Here is a 22,524-nt window from a genome sequence, read left to right as displayed (position 1 = left end):
TTACATTTTTCGATATTTTAAAGTATCAATGTCTTATGAACTACATAACCGATTAAAGAACTAATGATGTCAAAATAAAGATGATTAGTTTATATTTCAGTCGATGTACATAATTTTTCTGATTTTTTTTTATTTTTAAGTCAAATTTTCTAAAAAACAAAAAAAAAAATTTTCATTAAATTCCATTTTTTGAAGGTAATTGCATAATTAATGCTACAAAAATTTATATTACTTAGAAAGCATAAGTTATTACTTTATATAGAAAGGTCTGTTATAGGGCAAAATTTAGCGAAAGTAGTGGTAAAAATCAAGAATGTATATATATTTTATTTAAACAGCGTTTACCAAAAATTTGTTTTACTTCAAAATTACGAACGTCACACACTTTTTTCTCAATTGCTATTACAAATGGTTGCTTCTCAACCGGTCAGATCTATTCTAATTGGTTCATGGTTAATTTAGTTGTCTATTTAGACTGGGTTCACACAGAGAAACTTGTCTCATGTAAACGCTTTGTAAGTCCCAGATGTGTTCTAACGTCACAAAGCAGTTTTTGCAAAAATTTCAGATGAGGGTATTGAATATAAGCCCTCGATATGTATGTAGGTGTATACCCTTCATTATTATTAATTAGTTATTATCCAGATCATCTGGTAACACAGATATTGCTTTTATGTTTTTACCGACATTCGTATAATCGCTACTTTTTAACACTCGCTGGTTTAGTTGTCTATTTAATACGACAAAATTTTCGACACGAGTTTTCAGCGGAGACGTTTGTTTCTTTTTTCTTTTGTTCATGAGAAGCATAAAAAATATAAAATTAAATTGGTTTTGGTGAAAAAGTAAGTGAAATTAACTGGTTTGATTGCCTATGTAGGAAACGTTCAATAAGTAAATCATTTTGTGGATGATTTTCTAACTACATAAACCTTTTTGTTGAGTGCGGGGGTATCGCGGCGCAGCAAGTATGTATTGTAATCGCAATTGTTACACACAATACTGCAGTAAAACAATGACCATAAATACATATTGAAAAAGGGCGCTGCTGAGACAAGTGCGTCAGGATAGTCACCTAATTTGCATTCTGCATTAGTGAGCGATAGTGCTGCAATGAGAATTTAAAATGCATATAAATGAAAAATCGATTATGTTGGGTCGTTTTTCCGTTTTTTTGTTCGGTTTTTTCGTTACCACCTAAGGATACGTGAGACAGGCAAACCGAGACGGCGACAGTAACGAGCACTGTTGTATGCGGCAAAAGCCGACCTAGACCGAGGCCAGAGCTGCACCAAAAAAGCAATAAAAACAATTACGTTTTCTGACAAGGGGCTGGGTGAATGATGCTTTCAAATTATTAGCGAGTTTTGAGTGGATTCAGTAAAGCTTTATATTGTACAATTTTACAAAATGTAATTCCAATTTCAGATCTTTTCACATGTGTTTTTTTTTTGCAGGGAATACATACGATCCTCTACCCCGCCATTGTCATCATCACTTTCCTCCAAAAATGACGTCGGCCTCCGCTGTGGCAGCGCCGTTACCGGTCAACGATCTCGATGTCATACAAGATATGATAGACATTTCGGCCGATCGTTTGGAGGGTTTGCGTACGCAATGTGCCACCAGCGCTACACTGACGCAACAGGAAATTCGAAGTCTGGAGTCGAAATTGGTGCGCATGTTCTCCAAACTATTATTAACAAAAGCACGTTTAAATGAGAGAATACCAGCCAGCGGTTTGCCTCACACAACCGGCACTGAGCTGAAACAGTGGCTTCGTGTTGTTGGTCTAAGTCAAGAATCATCTAACATATGTCTCACCCGCTTGTCCACATTGGAACAACTTCTCGACCAGAGTGATGAAGAACTAAAGCAGTTGCTATCCAATAATCCAAGTTATCGCACAGAAGAAGATATTCGCCGGCTGACGACTGCCATGCAAAACCTACGTAAATGTAAGGAAAACTTGGTTATGCTTGAAGGTGGCAATGGCGTCGCAACTAGCAGCGGTAATGAAGGAAAGGAACCACTGACTGAACAATTATTTTGGGATTCATGGGATCGACATCACACCCATCATCATCATCATCATCGTGGCAGTATAGGCAACATTGGTATAACATCTTCGCCCCGCACACATCGCATGATCACAAAGCAAGCAAAACAGCATCATCATCAATCGGCGGGTAGTAGTCGGCAGTCGCCATCCCATGATCACAGCTGCAAATCAGCTTCAGCGGCTGCAATAAATAATACTACTGACGATTTGTCAAGTATGCAAGGGTCTACCCTCACGCTGACACTGACTCCTTCACCTCCTAATTCCCCATTCACGCCCACAAGTATAATTAGCAATTTTAGTACAGTCTGCAGTGGTGGCAGCAGTGCTAATGGTACACCACAACGAGGCAAGCCAGCTGGAACGCCGCCCCCAATGAAGAAACATCAGACCTTACTGTCCAGTATACAACAGCATACACCTACACACGCGGGTATTGCTTCTGCAGCTGCAGTTTCTGTAATGCACGCAAGTCAGCAGCAAGATTCACCAATGCTTCCACTAGCCAAATCAAAGTCAAATGAGTCGCAGTTTCGAGACACCCCCCTTTCCAGTACTAGTTCTCCACAATCGCATTCATTGGCATCATCAGCTATTGGGGGAACAGTGCTGGCAGGCAGTAATGCTTCGTCACAACCACGTTCCCGCTTGCATACAGATCCCAGTCCAGATAGTTATTCTTCGGCTAGCTCGGACGTATTCGCTGAGAACAATAATAATCCAAACAATCTTCAAGTACCACGATCACCCGGTACATTAACCCTAGGCATGGGGCACACCATATCACATCGGTTTGCCAAAGTCTTCCAGGTGATGTCAACATGTGACCTTTGTCAGAAGCAAATGTTTTTTGGTCTCAAATGTAAAGAATGCAAATACCGTTGCCATAAGGACTGCGAACCGAATGTGCCGCCTTCTTGTGGACTACCGCCGGAATTTGTGGATGAGTTCAAGAAAACACTCAAGGACCAAGTAGGCTTTCCAACTCTACCGCATAACCAACCAACTGCGAATACATCGCCTAATCTAAATACTTTTGGGAGAAACAGAGCTCAGCGCCGTAATAAGTCTGGTTCAACAGTGAGTAGCAGTCATCAGCCCGATAGTAGTTCACCCGGCTCCAGCTGCAACAGCTCTAGTCCTTCCAGCCCAGCGCTATTTAATATGCAACAACAACATGGATCTGTACATGCGGGTACAGTCTTCATTACTAGTGGTGGTAATATGATGAGCTCCTCCGGCGGTGGTAGCTCAAGTACAAGCTCTAATATGCTGTCCACGCCCTCCTCATTCCAAAAGAATACGAGCCAATTCAACTTTCCAGACGTGACCATCACCTCTAATTGCAATCAAGCCGCTGGTGGCACAACCCAGACACTATATTCCTCCCAGAATAGTGGCACAGAATCGACTAGCGGTGAACTTATTTGCTCACAGCAATCAGACTATCATGATGGCAACAACTCGCTCACATCTTCAATCAATAAATCGAGTTGCGGCAGTGAGAGTTTATCTAGTAGCACAGTAGTCGCCTGCATGGGATCCTATTCTAGCAACACGAACATTTCTACAGTAACAACTTCGACCAACAGCACTGTGCACTCCATTACTTCGAGTATAGTCAGCACTGGTACGGGTTCATTCTACCCGCGAAAACTGAGCTCAGCTGGTGTCGACAAGCGTGCTCCTTTCTCAGAGCTATCCGACACACACAAATCTAACGATAGTGATAAAACTGTTTCGTTGTCGGGAAGCACTTCAGCAAGTACTGACTCCGACCGGACACCGATACGACTGGACTCTACCGAAGATGGTGATTCGGGAAATTGGCCTCGTCAAAATTCACTGTCACTCAAGGAATGGGATATACCTTATGGTGATTTACATTTACTTGAATCTATCGGCAAAGGACGGTTCGGTACGGTGCATCGTGCATTATGGCATGGCGACGTAGCTGTGAAATTACTCAAGGAAGACTATCTCGACGATGAGCACATGCTGGAAGCATTCAAATTGGAGGTAGCCAACTTCAAAAAGACGCGACATGAGAATCTTGTACTCTTTATGGGCGCTTGCATGAATCCGCCACACTTGGCCATCGTAACGTCGTTGTGTAAAGGCAATACGCTCTATACGTACATACATGCACGGCGCGACAAATTCACCATTAATCGCACCACGTTAGTGGCGCAGCAGATCTCTCAAGGAATGGGCTATCTGCATGCTCGTGGCATTCACCACAAGGATCTACGCACAAAGAATATTTTCCTGGAGAATGGAAAAGTTATCATAACGGACTTCGGTCTATTCAGCTCCACCAAACTATTGTATTGTGAAATGGGATTAGGTGTGCCCAATGGCTGGTTGTGCTACCTGGCGCCGGAGCTGATGCGTGCACTAATGCCACGCAAGCCGACCGAAGAGATTTTACCCTTCTCCAAGGCATCAGACGTATATTCCTTTGGTACGGTATGGTATGAGCTGCTTTGTGGTGAATTTCCATTCAAAGCGCAACCACCTGAGTCAGTCATTTGGCAAGTGGGACGTGGCATGAAGCAAACACTGGCTAATTTGCAGACATCGCGGGACGTTAAAGATATACTTATGCTCTGTTGGTCATTCCAAGCGGATGACAGGCCAGACTTTGCCAAGTTACTGTCGCTATTGGAACGTCTGCCTAAGAAACGTTTGGCGCGCAGTCCCTCACATCCAGTACAATTGTCGCGTTCAGCAGAGTCAGTATTTTAATCAAGGAAATCAGTTATGTAAAATCAGCAACATATTCAGTACCAAAAAATGGAGCATCCGAAGGACTGGGACTCATGTTTATTTACATACATTTGCATGTATGTACATTAAATTAATCAGTATACGCAGCTGAGGATGATGATCATTTAAGATTTATAAATTGCGGTATGCATAAACATTTGAAAAGATATACATATATATTAAATATTAAATATCGTTATTATAAACTAGATTTAAGTACTAAAAGTTTACGAACACGTATATGTATAAACATGTTGAACGTGGTGCAAGACTACAAAATAGTATGAAGCAAAATATACACTAATTTCAAGTACAATTTAAAAAAACTGAATGAATTATAATTACTTAACGAGATTGTAAATAACTATTAATACGACGAAATGAGAATACAGGAAAAACTAATGTAATCATAAAATGAAAACAAGTTATATTTGGAATTAATTTTAATAATAATATAAATCCTCCTACGTACTCGGTACAAACAAATATCCGATTTTCAATTAACTTTCGATTTCTCTACGACTTGTGTCTATAGCCAGTCAGTCAGTCAATGAATTTCCGAGTAGAGTTTCAAACAGTGCTTGGCGAATATTATTTCAGAAATATGCATTTGTAAATAGAACCTTAATTTAGTACTTATCAAGGCTAATTAATACAGACTTTGTAAATAAACAAAAGACCGTAACTTCAATGAGATTTAAACTTACAAAAAAAAAACAAAAACGAAATGGACATACTTCCTGGAAGTAAGCTTGCAAAAAATGCATATATGTACATAATTAATTTAAAAGTATGGCACTTAAAAGAACATACACATCATCTGAAAACTATAAATATTATAATGAATTAAGTTAAGAATTTTAGAATATGCATTGAGATAATGACTTACATACATATATATATATGAAAAGGCAAGTGTTAAATAAAGAGATTTCTAAAAACAACTATTGTTAACCGAAACGAAATTCAAAATAATGTATTACAGAATATAGATACGAATGCAGAAAAGTAAAATAAAACAAAGAAGAAAAAAGTAATCGGATAGTACTCTCCCTAATCTCTCTTTTTTGGGAGCATTGGTATTTAATCATTGAGTGAATGGTGTGCGAAACAAACTTTTTTCTGAACAAACGAGATTTAAACATTTGGTACGAAGATTGTGAATATATAAGTGACCAAACTTACGCGCTCCACCCGTCCAAAAAAGAAGAGTTATCGTCCGATAATCCTCCATTCCCCGGTAGCGAAGACACAATAGGCCCTTCTACACCCGCACTACTCGAAACGAACTGACCCCAGCGAGGCATCAGCATGCGTTCCGTAAAGTGCACAGCACAACAGCAACAGTTGCCGCCATAAACACCTAGATAACTCGTCGTCTTAACCGAAACCACCCCTGTGAGAGTACGGTTCCAGTAGGGCTGGATCTGTCAAAGGCGTTTGACACCGTTAGTCACTCCACGCTACTAGAAGACATTGACGGTGGTCGGTGAATTATCTGAGTGGTCGACCATCGTCAGTAATCTTAAGAGACAAGCAAACCAAGAAAAATTAAACATGGGGTACCGCAGGGTGGTGTCCTATCCCCGCTATTGTTTAACTATTATATTTCTAAGCTCCTTCAACCACCAGAGACAAGTCTATATTGTCTCTTAAGCTGATGAATGCTCGATAATGGCGTCTGGGAATGGCATTGATGAATTGTGCCCGAAAGTAAACGGCTATCTTGCCGAGCTTTCTCGCTACTTAACTGCAAGGAGCCTTAACCTTCCCCGCTACGAAATCATCAGCAACCATATTCACCACCTGGACGAATGAGGTCAGACTGCAGCTGGGTGGGTATTCACGTCGATGGCCAACCAATAACGACGGTGAAAACCCCAAAACACGTCGGAGTTACCTTCGACAGTCTGCTCTACTTCCCGTCGCATACAACCGCAATTGTCAACAGAGTACAGAGCCGCAACAACAGGCCCACAGAACTTATGGTAAAGACAAAGAAACATTGTTGGCAACATACAAGTCAATTGCCCGACCGGTTCTAAATTATGCAGCGCCCTTGTGGTCGCCGGTGACAAGTAGGACGCAGTGGACGAAGCTGCAGACTAGCCAGAACACGGCACTTCGGACTGCGACTGGATGCCTTCTGATGTCGCTCCAACATCACCGGCACGACGAGGCCCAGATGCTCCCCATTAAGGAGCATAACACAATGCTCTGCAAGCAGTTCCTAGTAGGGTATCACAGACGCGGGCACCCGAACTGACAACTGCTCGCAGAAGGGCCCTCACCAAGGCACGTCAGGAAGCATCTCTACGAACTGACGGACGAGGTCCAGAGATTCATAAAACTTTCTCTCTGGACCCAACTGCATACCGATAGGCTCTAAACGGCATTCCCAGGGAGTCGGCCTCGAGTTATATAGACTCTCGACCTGTGAATGCCGTTCTGGGATTTCATATTGAATAATGATACATTTCGAAGAAAAGTGGTGAAAATGCCTCTATTGATTTGGATTTTATTTCACGTTATGCTTCACAAACTTTGCAAAACATCCAATTCTAAATATTTTCCATTAAGTTTAGGGCATGTGAATAGGGCGAACTCTGAATCATTATCCTGGTTTTTACAACTCCTGTGGTGCGAATCGGTGCTTAATTTTGCTAGCATATTCAAGAACAAGGTGTGAAAACAATTTTGGAAATCGCAGTTCAGACCTCTTCCTGATCAACAAACAACGTTCGTCCTTTCAAAAAAACGTGAAAATTATTATTAAATCCGTTGTAGCCATCAAATTTAAACTTTTCGCCAGAGAAAACCACCGTTTTTTAGTTGTCCCTTCAGGCAGGGGAGTTCTACGAAATTCCAGTCATGATTCTTAACGTTGTACTATAGTAAAATTAATGTCTTTTTGACATTTTCCAAACCCAATTGTATAGAGTAGACCGAAGTTCCCTGTGGTGTCATCAACACCAACGTTTTTCTTTTATTTTGGTGCACTATCCTGACAATAAGATGCTGACCTCGTAAAGGACTTTTGTTATTTCCGTCTAGTTTTTGTGTTCTGGCTCCATTTCTGTAAGTTCTCATATAAAAATTTTAGAATATCGACATTAAAAAAAAATATTCAGAAGAATTGATAACCTTTTCCTTTTTGTGAAATCGGTTAAAAAGTGGAATAAAATCCAAAATCCAAAGTAATCAAGGTTTTTTCTTAATTTTCACCACTTTGCTTCGAAATTTATCATTCTTCAAAACGAGATCAAAAAAAAACTTCTCTGATGCCCACAAGTCCAGATATAAGCTTGGATCTTGAGGAAAATAACAGTAAAATTGTACGATAACGATCAAAGTCGAAAATTTGGGTACCGGTCACATAATTGAAACCAGCCGAAAATTTAGGAGATGCTTCAGGAATGCAATGAAGGCAAATTTACTCTACAAGAACGAAAGCTTAGACATTATAGCGAGGAAGGGCAGCAAGGGCAACGATTGCTTCGGAAAGATCAATATCTACATAACCGAAACTCAAACTCTAATAAACTTAGTGGTATTCGTGAAAATTATTATTTGATTTAGCCAAAATTTTAACTTCCAACTCGTCACGGGTTCTCGTCATCCTACACAGTCACGCACAATATTCAAAATGTTTTCCATAATAAATCTTTTTCGTAAATGTGTATTTAAAATATATCTCATTCTATAACAAAAACCATATAAATAATTTTTGCAAACTTTGTACAAAATTCATAAAATTAATTAAACTTAAAAAAATTTTCAATTTTTCAAAATTTTTATTCAGAATTTTTAGAAAAATTTTCGGTATGCAGTTTTTTAGCCCGTTCAATTTTGGTATAATAAAGGGCAAGTTTCAAGTAGCTAAAAATTACCGCTGATTTTTTTAGAATTTCTTTTCTCGAGTGTGTTGCGCATTTGTTTTCATATAAGACATGAACAAAATTAATTTTTTTTCGAACGGACTACAAAACTGCATACCGAAAATTTTTCTAAAAATTCTGAATAAAAATTTTGAAATTTTGATGAAAATTTCTTTAAGTTTGATCCATTTTTATGAATTTTGTACAAAGTTTGCAAGAATGATTTATATGGTTTTTCTTATAGAATGAGCTATATTTTAAACGAAAATTAACGAAAAAGATTTGTGATGGACACTAATTTACGAATACTTCTGTGAGTGACTGTATATATATGCAGGTGCTTCCATTAAAATGTAAACCGTCAATGCAAAAATGGGTTTGAACCCACTTTATAGCTTAAAATTACGTATTTCGCGAAGCGGTGGAGAGAACTGAAAAAATTGTAATTATACATATACACTGCCGGTCACAAGTATTGGCACAGAGAATTTTTCGCAATGCATGCAAATTCTCTTATTGTAATTTCTTTTCGCTAATTTTTATAGGAATATAGTTTATACTACAACAAAAGATATATTTAAAAAAATCTCTAAAATTTGTGCAAAACTCAGGAAAATTCAATAACTTTGCGTACTAATTTGCAACTTTTGAAATCAGATTTGTTTGAAAAATTCTAAGCATAAAGTTGAAGAGTCCATTCAATTTTAATACAACAAAGTACAAGTTGGAAGTTGGCCAAAATCCGCGTTGATTTTTGGCATTTGTTTTTGCTGGTGGTTATTTCCATACAAAAGAAATTGTCGAACATACTTTGTATGACTTTGTGCGGAAGAAACTGCATAAAAAAAAAATTGCCAAAAATCAACGCGATTTGTTAGCAAGTTCGAACTTGTCCTTTGTTATACCAAAAATGAATGAGTTTTAAAACTGCATATAGAAGTTTCCAAAACAATCTGATTAGAAAGTTGCAAATTAGTACTCAAATTTATTGATTTTTCCTGAGTTTCGCACTAAGTTTAGAGATTTTAAATATTATTTGGTTGTATGAACTATATTTTTATAAACAATTAGAGAAAAAATTAGAATAACCTAACCCACCCGACCAAGAATCCTATGTTAGGGGATGTTACGCGTTTTACGATAGTTTCTCTTACCCTCCTAAGAGTCTCGTATTTCCAACGGAAGTTTGTAAATTTTGGTTTTCTATCCGCAGAATGAATCGGGAAAATATTCGATTTATAATTTTTATCTAACGACCCTTTCTTTCCTTTCAAGTAATATACATTCCAAATATGAACCATATCGGTCTATAAATACGGATATTTGAAATGACTCAACATCTGCGCCATCTAGCGGATTGATTTATCTCTCATATTGCATAATCATCGGGTTCTGAGCTAATGTTCAAGTTGCAGGTCTCTAGCTCATCGGTAAGTTGTTTAAAAATTGATTCCAAGACTTGATTACACACAGGTGAAACTTAATAAAATCTTGTAAAGAAGCATATTGCCCTTTTATAAATCTGGCATTTTTAATTTCCAAACCCATGGAACCCCTTAGGACGAACAACGTCATCCAATCAAAACCGGACATCATACTAAATATGTATGTACATTCATTCATATTAATAATTAATTTAATAAGAAATATTTTTTAACTCACCTTATATAATTTATTGCCCTTTAATGTATTCACCATAGCCAATCCTATAATGTGTTGCAGCAGCGGCAGACGTCCACCTAGCGGTGAATCCAACGAAATATGCAATTGTATGGAAAACATGGCGCATCCTAGTGGACTAAGCCACTGCATCGGAAATAATGAAAATTAAAAAATATCAGAACAATTTTTATATGACTGAGAAGAAAAAAAATAATGCCCACCTGGTTGTTACTTCGTCCCACACCTTCCGTTTGTTGACGCACCAAAACTGCAATACCATTTATTAACTCCAAATCACTGATAACATTCATGCTGGTACTAATAATGGGCGCGTAAATGAGAAGGCGTCCAATGTAGTTTGTTTTTAGATTCTAAATAAAAAAGAAAGTAATATGCATTTATGTATGTACATTAGGGTGGTCATTTTAATGTAGGAAGCAAATTTTTGCTCAGATTTCCTAAGCCTCAACACCTACGTTGATGCCACTATAGTCGAAGATATCACATTAAAATTTTGGCCCCGATTGGAGTCGGTTTAGGCGTGTCGCACGGGGTTAAAGTTCAGATTACCCTATGAAGACGTCTTAACCGACTCCAATCGGGACCAAAATTTATATGTTATATCTTTGACTTTAGAAGTATAGATTTTCAGTATTAAAACGTTTTTAATTGCTGCGGCTTCATAGAGGCATCTGACCTCAGACCCCTTTGCGACACGCCTTAATCGACTCCAATCCGGACCAAAATTAATATGTGATATCTTCGACTATAGTAGTATCAATTTTGGGTATTGGGAACAAAAAAAAATTAATTTTAATTTTTTGGCACTCTAAAGAGGAATTGGAACGTTGCCCCTGTGCGACACACCTTAAGCGTACATATCGCCAGCTTCGAGTGTAAAGTTGCTATGTCCACTTTCTGCAAAACAAGAGCTTGAAGAAAATTAGTTTGGAAGATTGTTATTCTCGCCTGTAAAATTTGAAAAACTGGGCATACCAACTTTTCACTCTAAAAGCTTAAACAGACGGCAGCGTTGATCCGTATTAGAGTTTATACTTTAAGCTAGCGATATTTATTTTTCATAAATACAGTTTTTTCTGTCGTACATCTTTAAGTTTAAAGAAAAATTAAGGTTTTCTTGGTACAGATCATATTGAAGCGTAGATATAGGATCACGTTCACGCACGCTCACGATGATGATTTCAAAAATCACGAACATTCACGTTTTGCTTTTGTTGGCTGGCTCACGTTTACGCAAGCTAATAAGCCTCTTTTTTAATAACGCAAATGAAAAAAAAATAAATATTACAGAATGCCTCCAATATGAAAGATTGACGGGAAAATCTAGCTCACGCGAGTTCGCGCCAGCAAAAATTCAAGTTACGCACGATCACGAAATTTACGTGAATTTTCTTTCAAAATCGCTCACGTTCGCGCGTGAAAAAGCGTGACAAGACGTGTCACGTAGAAAATAACGTTGGCGACTGAAGAGTACTAAATAACTTTTTGAAGGGATAAAGTCTTTTTATTTTCACACTCTCTCACGCTAATTTAATTACATAATTCGAATTAAAGCCACAATTCGAACTGCTTATTCACTTACATCAAAATATGCAACTGTTGAAAAATCTTCAGGACAGGAATGTATAAGTATTGGAAGCACATTGGTATTGGCGCTTTTAGCTTTATCGCCTTTGCCGCAGAACTGCATGGTCAGTTTGGAAGTGGTGATAATGTTGCCGGCAGCACCAGATTCTTTTAGCTTCTCCAGTAATTCGAATTTAGACTGTAATTTTCCGAATGTAGTAAACATTATCTAGATTACATATGTATGTATAAGCATGTACATACATGCATACATACATAGATATGCACATATATATTCATAAAGATAAATATAAAATAAACTGAATCGCACTAAGGAAATAATTTGGTATAAGCATATCGTCGTTTAAAGTACAAAACCGCGTATCAAGAAAATGCAATACTGCGTCTGTGAATTATGTAAATTATCTTCTTGAGAGTAAAAGCATTCATATTTCAAAATAGTTCTCTTTTTAACCGACTTCCAAAAAAGGAGGAGGTTATCAGTTCGTCGGAATATTTTTTTTTTATGTATATTACCGCATAACTTTGGACCACGAGAGGTGGTCCCATCCTAATCTGGTTAAGATCCGATCAGTGGATCATGAGATATATATGTATATACATATATATTTTTTTTTATATGAGAGTTGAAGTCGGTTTTTATACCTTTCATGAGTATGAAATGGTATTATAACTTTGGTCCAATGTTTGTAAGTACCAGAATAAAAAGAGATAGACCCATTAAAATGTATACTTATATGATCAGAACGTCGAGCTGAGTCGATTTAGCCATGTCCGTCTGTCCGTCTGTTTGTATGCAATCTAGTCTCTCAGTTTTCGAGATATCCGGATAAAATTTGGTAGTTGGGTGTATTTTTATAATGTATTAATCATTTGTCGGAACCGGAAGAATCGAACCACTATAACATATAGCTCCCATACAACTGATTGTTCAGATATGAGATTTTTCGTTATAACTTCTCCATTTATGCAGCTAGGAACATGAAATTTTGCAGTACTTGCACCCATTATCAACAGAATACTTACAGTGAAAATTACAAAGATCGGGTCACTATAACCTATAGCTCCCATACAACTGATTGTTCAGATATAAAATTTTTCGTTGTAACTTTTCCATTTATATAGCTAGGAACATGAAATTCCGCACTGTTTTCAATAATTACCAACAGAAAACTTACACTGAAAATTAAAAAGATGGGGTAACTATAACCTATAGCTCCCATACAACTGATTGTTCAGATATGAGATTTTTCGTTATAACTCCTTCATTTATGTAGCTAGGACCATGAAATTTCGCGCTGTTTTCACTCATTATTAACAGAATACTTACAGTGAAAATAACAAGGATCGGGTGACTATAACATATTTGTATCTTCCATACATCCGATTGTTCAGATATGGGATTTTACTGTAAAACTCCTTTATTTGAACAGCTAAAACCGATAAATTTTGTAAGATATTTTATAAATAATAATACAAAGTCTACTGAGAAAATCGTCTAAATCTATGCTGCAAAATCTTTATCTCCTATACTAATGATTGTTCAGATACCAGTTTTTGCGATATATCTCCTTTATGTAGAAAACTAAACCCAATAAATTGTGTTACCGGTTTACATACCGATCACATAGCGGTGAAAATCACTTAGATTGGTGTCATATAAAGTATATCTTCCATACCTCTGATTGTTTAGATGCGATTTTTTATATAACTATGTAACTCCTCTATCGATGTATGCAGATGTATTCAAAAACAGTAATCTGTCAAAGTAAAATTTGCAGATGTTCATGAAAGGTATGAAGCCTTCGGCATAGCCGAAGACAGCGCTGCTCTTACTTATTTTTTGCTAAAAATTACTTGTTTATAAAGCAATCGCATACCTCTCCAGTATATTTCAGGACGAATGGATAAGGATTGAGCCAAGAGCTTGTGTGAGCAAATCCAATTTTTGGCAACTAATGCCAGTTGCGCGGTTTTGCAGAATGACGATAAGCGGTTTTGTACATTAAACGACGATATATGTATAAATATTTGGTTAGACATTATTATAATTTGCGAAAAGCGAGATGTCTGTTTGCTTGCCAATGTCAAATTATTACCTTTTTCTGTGCATATGTATGTAAATATGTTCGTTTATTAATGTGTCCTCCAAAAATTTTTAATTTTTTTTTTTGTTTTATAAAGGCAGTTATTTTGATAAATAATAATAGTATTGAGATTACTTAAACTTAATATGCGCAGATACACATATGTATATTTCGACGCACGTTAAATTAAGGCAATCCCAAAAGAATTATTATACTTAAATAAAAGTTTGTATTATTTTAATAGTTGGTATTTATCGTTTTCCTGGTCAATCTAAATGAAAAATTAACAACTTATTTTTGTCTTCTAAAAATAGCAAACTTTCGCGTTAAAAACGCTTTCTTATACCCCATACAATGTACTTACTTCGTGTCGTCCAAGAAAATATGCTTCCTGATAGGTACATTTGGCATCACTTGTGGCCTCGGACTTTTTCTGTACGCTCACATCCAAATGCTTGCTCAATAGATCAGCTAAAATTTCTAAACGCACTTTTTCGTTCTGCTTTAAAATCTTGTACTTCGAATCATCCATTTCGAATTGCGAAGGATTGGTTTCCAAATGTACCTGCGATTATTTTAAATTAAATGGCAAATAACCAAAAATATTGCAGTACATAGATTTAGCTTGTCTGTTTAGCGGAAGGATTTATGGAATGCGTCAAGTAAAAAAATATTTTTCTTACGGGCTAAAGAATATCGACAACTAAAGTAATAGAATGGATGCAAAATAGAAACCGAATAGAGTAGTGGTATTTAAATTATGCCGCGCGCTCTCATCACTTAGGTTACAATTTTTTAACCGACTTCAAATAAGGAAAACCGATTTCTACAAGTCTTTTTTTTTTTAAAGGAAAGGTGTTACCTCAAAGGTAACAAAGGTAATTTGTTTTAGATGCGATCATTGGAGCATGAATAAATTAACGATAAATCTTAAATTTTTATATGGGAATTGAAATCGGTTTTATTTTTTTGCTTAAAAATTACTTGTTTATTTTATTAATAACAGTAATAATAGATTGGCGCTTATACATTTGTCACGCTAGGCGCACATTGCATCCGATAGGACGACCGGCCGATGCCGGCTGCAGTGTGCGCGTATCGTTAGTGTTTGGCCGAATTTCTCCTCCTATTTGTGGCGTGCGCCTTGATGCTGCCACACAAAGGGGAGGTATCTACAGTTTTACGCCGACTCCGAACGGCGATTGTATTTTTATGAGAAAGGGCCATGTGCCTGACTGGCCCTTCAGGTATCAGTGGGAAATGTTTTCGGATTCATTGGCTAAAGAAGTATACCATTGTCTTACATTTTTTCATCTAATCATTCCTTCTTGTTTATCGGTTCGGGAAAAATGAGACTCATGATAAGGCTGATTAAAATTTTATTTAAAAAATCAAAACTAATAAGAAATTACATTTGACTTTCATTGAACGATTTCAACCGGTTCAACCCAACATCAAAAAATAGAAAACCAAAAAATAGAAACCAGGCAATGGCAAACCACACAGTGTATTTCAGTCATGAACAGCTTCTCCTAAAAATACAATAGCCTTTCGAGTCGGTGTAAAATTGTAGGTCCCTCCCCCCCTTTGTTAATCAAAATCAATCTTTATTAGAAATACTGCGACCACGAGTCTGTGTAGATTATTACATCAATTTCAAACAAATATGCGAATTCATAACTTAAAACCATTTTGGTTAATAAAAATCAATATTTGCTCAAATCAAAAGTAATTTCTCGATTACTGTAATCATAATCATGAATTTCTTGATTACCATTACTTTAATAGTAATCCTAAAAATTCAATGATTACGACTACTATAATCGCAATCTTAATTTTCATGATTACAATTACAGGTATTGTAATCTTAAAATTTTTAGGATTACGATTACTATAATCGTAATCATAAAAAGTACGATTACGATTACAGTAGTCGTAATCGTTAAATTTTAAGGATTACAATTAAAGTATTCGCAATCAAGCACGTTATAATACAGTAATCGTAATGCTGAAAATTTACAGTAATCGTAATCCTAAGTAATCAAAATGTAATCGTTATCACAAAGTGCCCAGCTCTGATCAAGACTATGATTTTATTTCGATATCTTTTTTTTTTGATTTTGGGTCCGTTTTCTTAAGTTACTTTTAAAATTTATCTGCCCTTTAAACACAAATTTTGTTCTCAAAAAATGCTTTTGAAGCGCAGATAAATTTAAAATAAATTTAATTTTACATGAGAAAACGGCCCCTTTAGCATGTCTATAATTGAAATTTTTTTATATGATTTGAAAACAAAATATGTGTGTAAACTTTTCACAAAAGCGTGGCCTATCAAATGACTTTAAACTACGAGCCTATGTTTTTCCAAAGTAAAATGTTAATTACCTGCGAGAAAACTGCTCGCCCTCCACTCCGCACATTGTTCGCCAACAACAAACTCGGGGTATTCCACGTTTCCTCGGTTCCCAGGACCTTCACATCCAGATTGTGCATTTCGCCATGCATATCCCGCAATTCGACAGACCTTGGACACACTAGAGCTCTAAGGGCCAAATTTTACGGTAGGGTTTTGCACCACATATGTATATGTACACATACATGTGTTAATGCACGAGGAGATTTTAACGAACACACAGAAACAAGCGAAAATTCGGAATGCAAGTAAACCCAAATTAAGGAAAATAAGTGGGCAAATGAAATCATACAGGGTCCGAAATAAACGTTTTTTTTTAATGAAATTTCCGCGTTTAAAAAGTTAGTACAAATAAAACAACAGGAAATGATGATGAATAAGAACAAGATTGTGTGATAAAACATGTGTAAATGGAAAAAAAGGAAATTAGTTTAATTTATAAAGGCAAGGCAACAGGCATTAAACGTATAGAACGGATATTGAATCAGTGTTATTAGAATATGCATTCAAAATTTAAGAAAAGAAGAGGCAACGTGAAAAAATACCAAGAAAATATGCATACCAAATATTGCACACACCGAAAAAACAAGCATGAAAAAATATGTAAAGATAACCACGTCCTCAGTCCTCGTAACTAGTTAATTCCAGAAATAGGGTACATACTTTTCGACTACCTTGTAATATGAAAGTCTACACACACAATGCATAGCTAAATAAAGTATGTAAAGAAATTTTTAATTAAACCTATTCGGTACCTACATATAAGGTTCCTGACCAAGACTACCAGTAGCAGAGGGAGGTATGTACATATATCCATATACACTGATGGTTCAAGCATCGAACAGGGTACCAGAGCCGGTCTCTATTCGAAGGACCTACATATCTACCGAACGATTGCAATGTCTTCCGAGGCACTTTTTGTTAATGACTTCAGATTTGCGTAGTTCATTTAATTATGAAAAATTAGGTGTTCAATGAAAGAACTTGGCCTTCAGACACTGAAGGGACCGTTTTTCTAGGTCAGGTCATTTTTGCAAGATATTTTTATTTTGAGAATGAAAAAAATAGAAACTTCAATAAGGAAACAATAAGATTTTTTGTAAATTCCTTTGATTTTCGTTAAAGCCTGTTCTTTTACAAAAACATCAAGCTATCGACGAAGAAAATTTATTGAAAATAAAGTGGGATATGATCAAATGCAAATGCGTAATAATTTCCGCAATGGTATTGGTGGTAGATTTAAGAGTGGTAATTTGACTTTGATCCCTGGCGTCGCCGAATGACTTCACTTGACGATTTCCAGCACTGACTCGACTTCAGCGCCACCTTACGGCTCTTTTTTGCAATAGTTTTGCCCCTACCGTTACTAATATATGTACATACATATATCTCGATTATGAGGCAAATCGGATCATAAATACGATTTTTAGTACTAATTCAACTCCAGCGCAATCTGCCGTTTTAAAGTTGTGAACCTTAAACTATACAGGGACCCACTAAAACACATACAAAAATTTCATAAAAATCATTTCGGTCTTTTAGGAGTTCACTCACAAAGACACGTACCGAAGAATTATATGTATGTGTATTTACAGATAAGTAAAAGTTTCAGCATGTTTGGAAGGCGTCAAGCCCCTTTTCCAATAGCTCCCACCTTTCTCCATTATAATGGGATTGGTTTCAAAATCTCCATATCAAGCTGCAAGACTCTACCACAAATCCTTCCAGAGATATGCGGTATGAAAAATTCGAGTTGTGCTCCCTTGATATATCGTAATTAGTATCAGCCTATAACCAAAATGTGTCCAAACTTCCAAAAAAAAAAAATCGTTACGGCCGTTCTCGAGATCACCTCTTATAAAAAGATAGGGCTTCTCTTTATATAATTAGTAGAGATAATAAGTATAGATAAATAGCCAATACCCGCTTGCTTTTCGGCGCCTTAAAACACCTTTCGAACTATAAACCAATAATTCAATTATATTCTATTGGCCTTAGAGCCAATTTCAGAATGAAGCATTTAAAGTTCCTTTTACAAAAGTTTCCTTTTAGTTACAAGTGTAATTTAAATGTACTTTAAACAAGAATTGTTTTCATAAACAAAAGGTTCATTTAAATGAAAATAACAAAGTTGGCAATGCTGATCTCGGCGAAATTGCATCAGCTGATTGTCATAAATATGTATTTAACTAAAGAGCCTTTATGGGCAACTTTAACTTTAAAGTGGCTTTATGAAATCCATCAGCCAAATAAAGCATCCTTTAAATTTTAAAGTATTCTTTATTCTTCTTTTTATGAAATCAGCGCTTATTCATAAAAAGTAAAGTAGGTTTAAAGAGCTTTATAAATTGACGTTTTCATACATTTTTCAATTTATAAACCTTTTTTAAAGCTACTTTATTTTTTATGAAAAGGCTATCTGTATTTATATCTATAATACATGTACCGAATATCAAGCAAATCGGACAAAAAATACGATTTTTTCGAATAGATCGGGGCCTGGTCCACCTATCAAAAAAAATTATCATATATGTTAATCCATGCAAAAGACTACCTCTACGTACCAAATGTCAAGCGAATAGGACCATAAATACGATTTTTTCTAATAGATTGGTCCCTAGTCCACTTACCCGAAAAACAGGATATGCCCATATGCTATTCTAGGCGAAAAGCTACCTACGTACCAACTATCAAGCAAATCGATACGATTTTTTCGAATAGATCGGTCCCTGGTCCACAGGACCCTATATGGGCATATCCCAAAAAACTACCATTTTTGTCGCATCCGTGCCGTTTTTTATTTGCATGTATCTTTGTACTTAACTGTTTATACTTCAAACTAATTTTGTTGAGTATAGCACCTTCCCAGTGCCTTTTAACAGTTGTGATATACATACGATCTTTCAGTTTCCTTCCTATTTTAAGCTTAGTTACGCGTGCGAATGTCGCGTCCGTAACCCAGGATATGCCCATATGTTAATCTAGGCAAAAAGCTACCTACGTACCAAATTTCCAGCAAATCCGGCAAAAAATACCGGAAAAAATGATCCTATATGTTAAGCTAGGCTAAAAGGTACCTTCGTACCAAATCGGACCATAAATAAGATTTAGAAGAAAAGTAGTCCACCTACAGGAAAAAAAAATTTTTTTGGTCCTTGGTGGTTGCTGAAAGCTGACGTTCGTGAGATTACCTGTTACAAAAAAATAGATTAGTTAGTATAGATAACTAGGAAGGAATGTTACTCATACGCCATATATGAACGCATTTTCATTTGATCATTTACAACCAGTGATCGGACTCAACAAATTTGTGTGTTAGAATCTGGAAAAAAATGTGGTGGATTTCAAAAAAATTAGGTAGATCTCTGGGTTTGGATCAAACTTTGTACAAAAATTAAAAAAATTCTACAATGTTTCACCTAAATTGCCAACTTTTTAATTAGACTATAAAAAAAATTTAATTTGAGTATAATAAAGTGCAAGATTGAAGTTGCTAAAAATTGCGCTGTATTTTGGCATTTTTTTCCTTGACAGTGGAAAGCAGTTCCTTCCATAACAAGATATTTTTCGAACTTATTTTAAAAATTTCTGCAACCTTGTGGAGTGCTGCCAGCTTGTCTTTTTATCATATCACAAAGTAGCGAACAAATGTGGCACGTTCCAGAAACAGCTAATTGGGATTTGCCGATTTTGGCACAAAAAACGCCGTTTTTTAACATTTTCGCTATTAATTCTTTTTGTAAATCATACATTTTGCCATTTAACACAATAACACAACGTTTTCTGTCGAAAAATTTATTACTGAGAAAATTTACTACTTTACAGTTTATTTTGTCCTCCCATTCGGCTTTCGCCGGGAATGCGGAATCTTATATTATATCATTCTTGTTACCATACAGTGTTTAGTGTTGGACAATTTTTGCTCTTAAAATTAAGAAAATTATGTATTTGTCAATGTTACTGTGGCTTGTTAACATTTTTTTTTATATTTTTAATATTTTTATTGAGCTTTGTACCACGATTGTTTATTAGGAAAAATTGAAAAAGCAACAAAGTCTAAGCGGTAGAAGTTATAGCACTATTTCGGAGATCACCACATCTCCTCATCAGACTTCTTTTTTCTAGACTTCAGCAGGGATCGAACCTGCGAATTCGATGTTCAAAGTCAGAAGCGTACATCCCGTAAACTCTTGTTGCTAATTCATTTTTCCGTATTCAACCAACTACTATCAAGTGCAGCTGATTTGCCGCTATTTAAACTTGACATCGTGGTTGTTGTTGTCAATTCTATACATCCATTTGCTTATTTGCATTAGAGGATAGTTTCAGGCAGGCTCTTCCTAAACTTTTTTTTTTTAAATTTTTCTGTGTTTTTTTCTCTTTTTTTTTTTTTTTTTTTAATATTTTTATTGAGCTTTGTACCATTCATGAATTAGCAACAAGAGTTTACGGGATGTACATAGCTCAGTGGCTAACGCTTCTGACTTTGAACATCGAATTCGCAGGTTCGATCCCTGCTGAAGTCTATAAAAAAGAAGTCTGATGAGGAGATGTGGTGATCTCCGAAATAGTGCTATAACTTCTACCGCTTAGACTTTGTTGCCTTTTCAATTTTTCCTAATAAACAATCGTGGTACAAAGCTCAATAAAAATATTAAAAATATAAAAAAAATAAGAAAATTATGTCGAGCAAAAATAAAACTACGCAAAAACGCGAATATGTGGTAGATTTCAGACCTTGAGTAATAGATGCTCAAAAAACTGGCAGATCTACCACAATGTGGTAGAGGTCCGATCACTGTCGGCAATGTAATGCGTGAGCATATGCGTGTGAAAAGCGTACAGTTGAGCTATACGCGTGATTTAGAATTATCAATTAATTTTCTTCGTTGATGGCCTGATGTGTTTGTAAAGAACTTAAAATAGAAAAACGGTATACAGAGACGTAATCTACGCCCAAAAATTAAGTTTCGGCGTTTTTTGTGTCATTTCAAAACTTGAAGTTTTCTTAACAGTTAGATGTGCAATAAGGTTTTACTTTTTCGAAGAGGGTTGCCACCTGTACGAATAATTATAAGATGCAGGCTGTTCGTTGGACTAAAAAGTGAGTTGTCAAATAAAAGGACTTGGCCTCCAGACGTGCAATAAGGTATAACTTTTTTTTGTAATAGAGTTGTCGCCTGCCTAAAAAGTTATAAGATCCACACTATTCGTTGCATTAAAAACATAAGATGTCAAATGAAAGTGCTTGACCATTAGGTGTGCCTTAAGACTTTATTTTTTTAATATGGTTGCTTTCTCCAAGTGCGTATATTTACATTAGGGCGGTCCTTAAAAACCAAATGAACGATTTTTTCAGTCTCTACCCCTCAATCTGTAATACCACATAGATATCACATATAAATTTTGGTCCCAATTGGAGACCGTTACGGCGGGTGCAAAGTTCACATTCCTCTATAGAAAGTGAAAAAATTAAAACTAATATTTTTTCATATAATAACCAAAATCGAGACTACTATAGTAGAAGATATCATGTACAAATTTTGGCCCCGATTGGAACCGGTTAAGGCGTGTCGTACAGGGGTCAAAGTTCAGGTTACCCTATGAAGACTTCTTAACCCACTCCAATTGGAACCAATATATATATATATATATATATATCGTCGTTTAAAGTGCAAAACCGCGTATGTGAAGTTGTAGAAATTATTTTCTAGAGCGTAAAAACACTCATACTTCAAAATGGTTCTCGTTTTTATAAAGCAATCGCATTTCTAGCTAGTATATTTCAGGACGAATGTGAGCAAATCCAATTTTTGGCAGCCAATGTCAGTTACGCGGTTTTACAGAACGACGATACGCGGTTTTGTACTTTAAGCAACGATATGATATCTTCGACTATGGTAGTATCCATTTTAGGTATTAGTTAAAAAAAAAAAAATAAAAATTTAATTTTAATTTTTTGGGTTTCTATAGGGGAATCTAAACTTTGAACCCTGTGCGATACGCCTTAACGGTCTCCAATCAATGTATATGTGATATCAGAGT

General features: G+C 36.1%; 2 protein-coding genes across 3 annotated transcripts in view; one reads left to right on the top strand and one right to left on the bottom strand.

The window, feature by feature from the left end:
* LOC118737264 overlaps positions 1-22,524 on the bottom strand; it is a 30,040-nt gene that overhangs the window by 1,834 nt on the left and 5,682 nt on the right. The window contains exons 8-12 of the mRNA XM_036467669.1: positions 16,452-16,609; positions 14,431-14,631; positions 11,975-12,157; positions 10,593-10,742; positions 10,372-10,515 (exon numbers count right to left, since the gene is read on the bottom strand). Of these exons, the coding sequence (XP_036323562.1) occupies positions 10,372-10,515; positions 10,593-10,742; positions 11,975-12,157; positions 14,431-14,631; positions 16,452-16,609 (836 nt within the window). The remainder of the gene's footprint in view (positions 1-10,371; positions 10,516-10,592; positions 10,743-11,974; positions 12,158-14,430; positions 14,632-16,451; positions 16,610-22,524) is intronic.
* LOC118737252 (kinase suppressor of Ras 1) lies at positions 713-5,992 on the top strand. Of its 2 annotated transcripts, none has more exons than XM_036467648.1 (2): positions 713-845; positions 1,458-5,992. In XM_036467648.1, the coding sequence occupies exon 2, from the start codon at positions 1,511-1,513 to the stop codon at positions 4,808-4,810; it is 3,300 nt and encodes a 1,099-aa protein (XP_036323541.1). In that variant the 5' UTR covers positions 713-845; positions 1,458-1,510; the 3' UTR covers positions 4,811-5,992. The 2 variants fall into 2 exon arrangements, with proteins under 2 accessions (XP_036323541.1, XP_036323551.1); XM_036467658.1 differs by having other exon boundaries at positions 713-1,395.

The sequence above is a fragment of the Rhagoletis pomonella genome, unplaced genomic scaffold, assembly GCF_013731165.1.
Source record: "Rhagoletis pomonella isolate Grant_MI unplaced genomic scaffold, Rhpom_1.0 Rhpom_scaffold_00001, whole genome shotgun sequence".
NCBI classification, from domain to species: domain Eukaryota; kingdom Metazoa; phylum Arthropoda; class Insecta; order Diptera; family Tephritidae; genus Rhagoletis; species Rhagoletis pomonella.
The sequence above is the reverse complement of the archived record's forward strand: the minus strand, read 5'-3'. Positions and strand labels throughout refer to the sequence as shown.

What these genes read in the sequence shown, in the direction of transcription:
- LOC118737252 (XM_036467648.1), top strand. Translation starts at nt 1,511, where the DNA reads ATGACGTCGGCCTCCGCTGTGGCAGCGCCGTTACCGGTCAACGATCTC.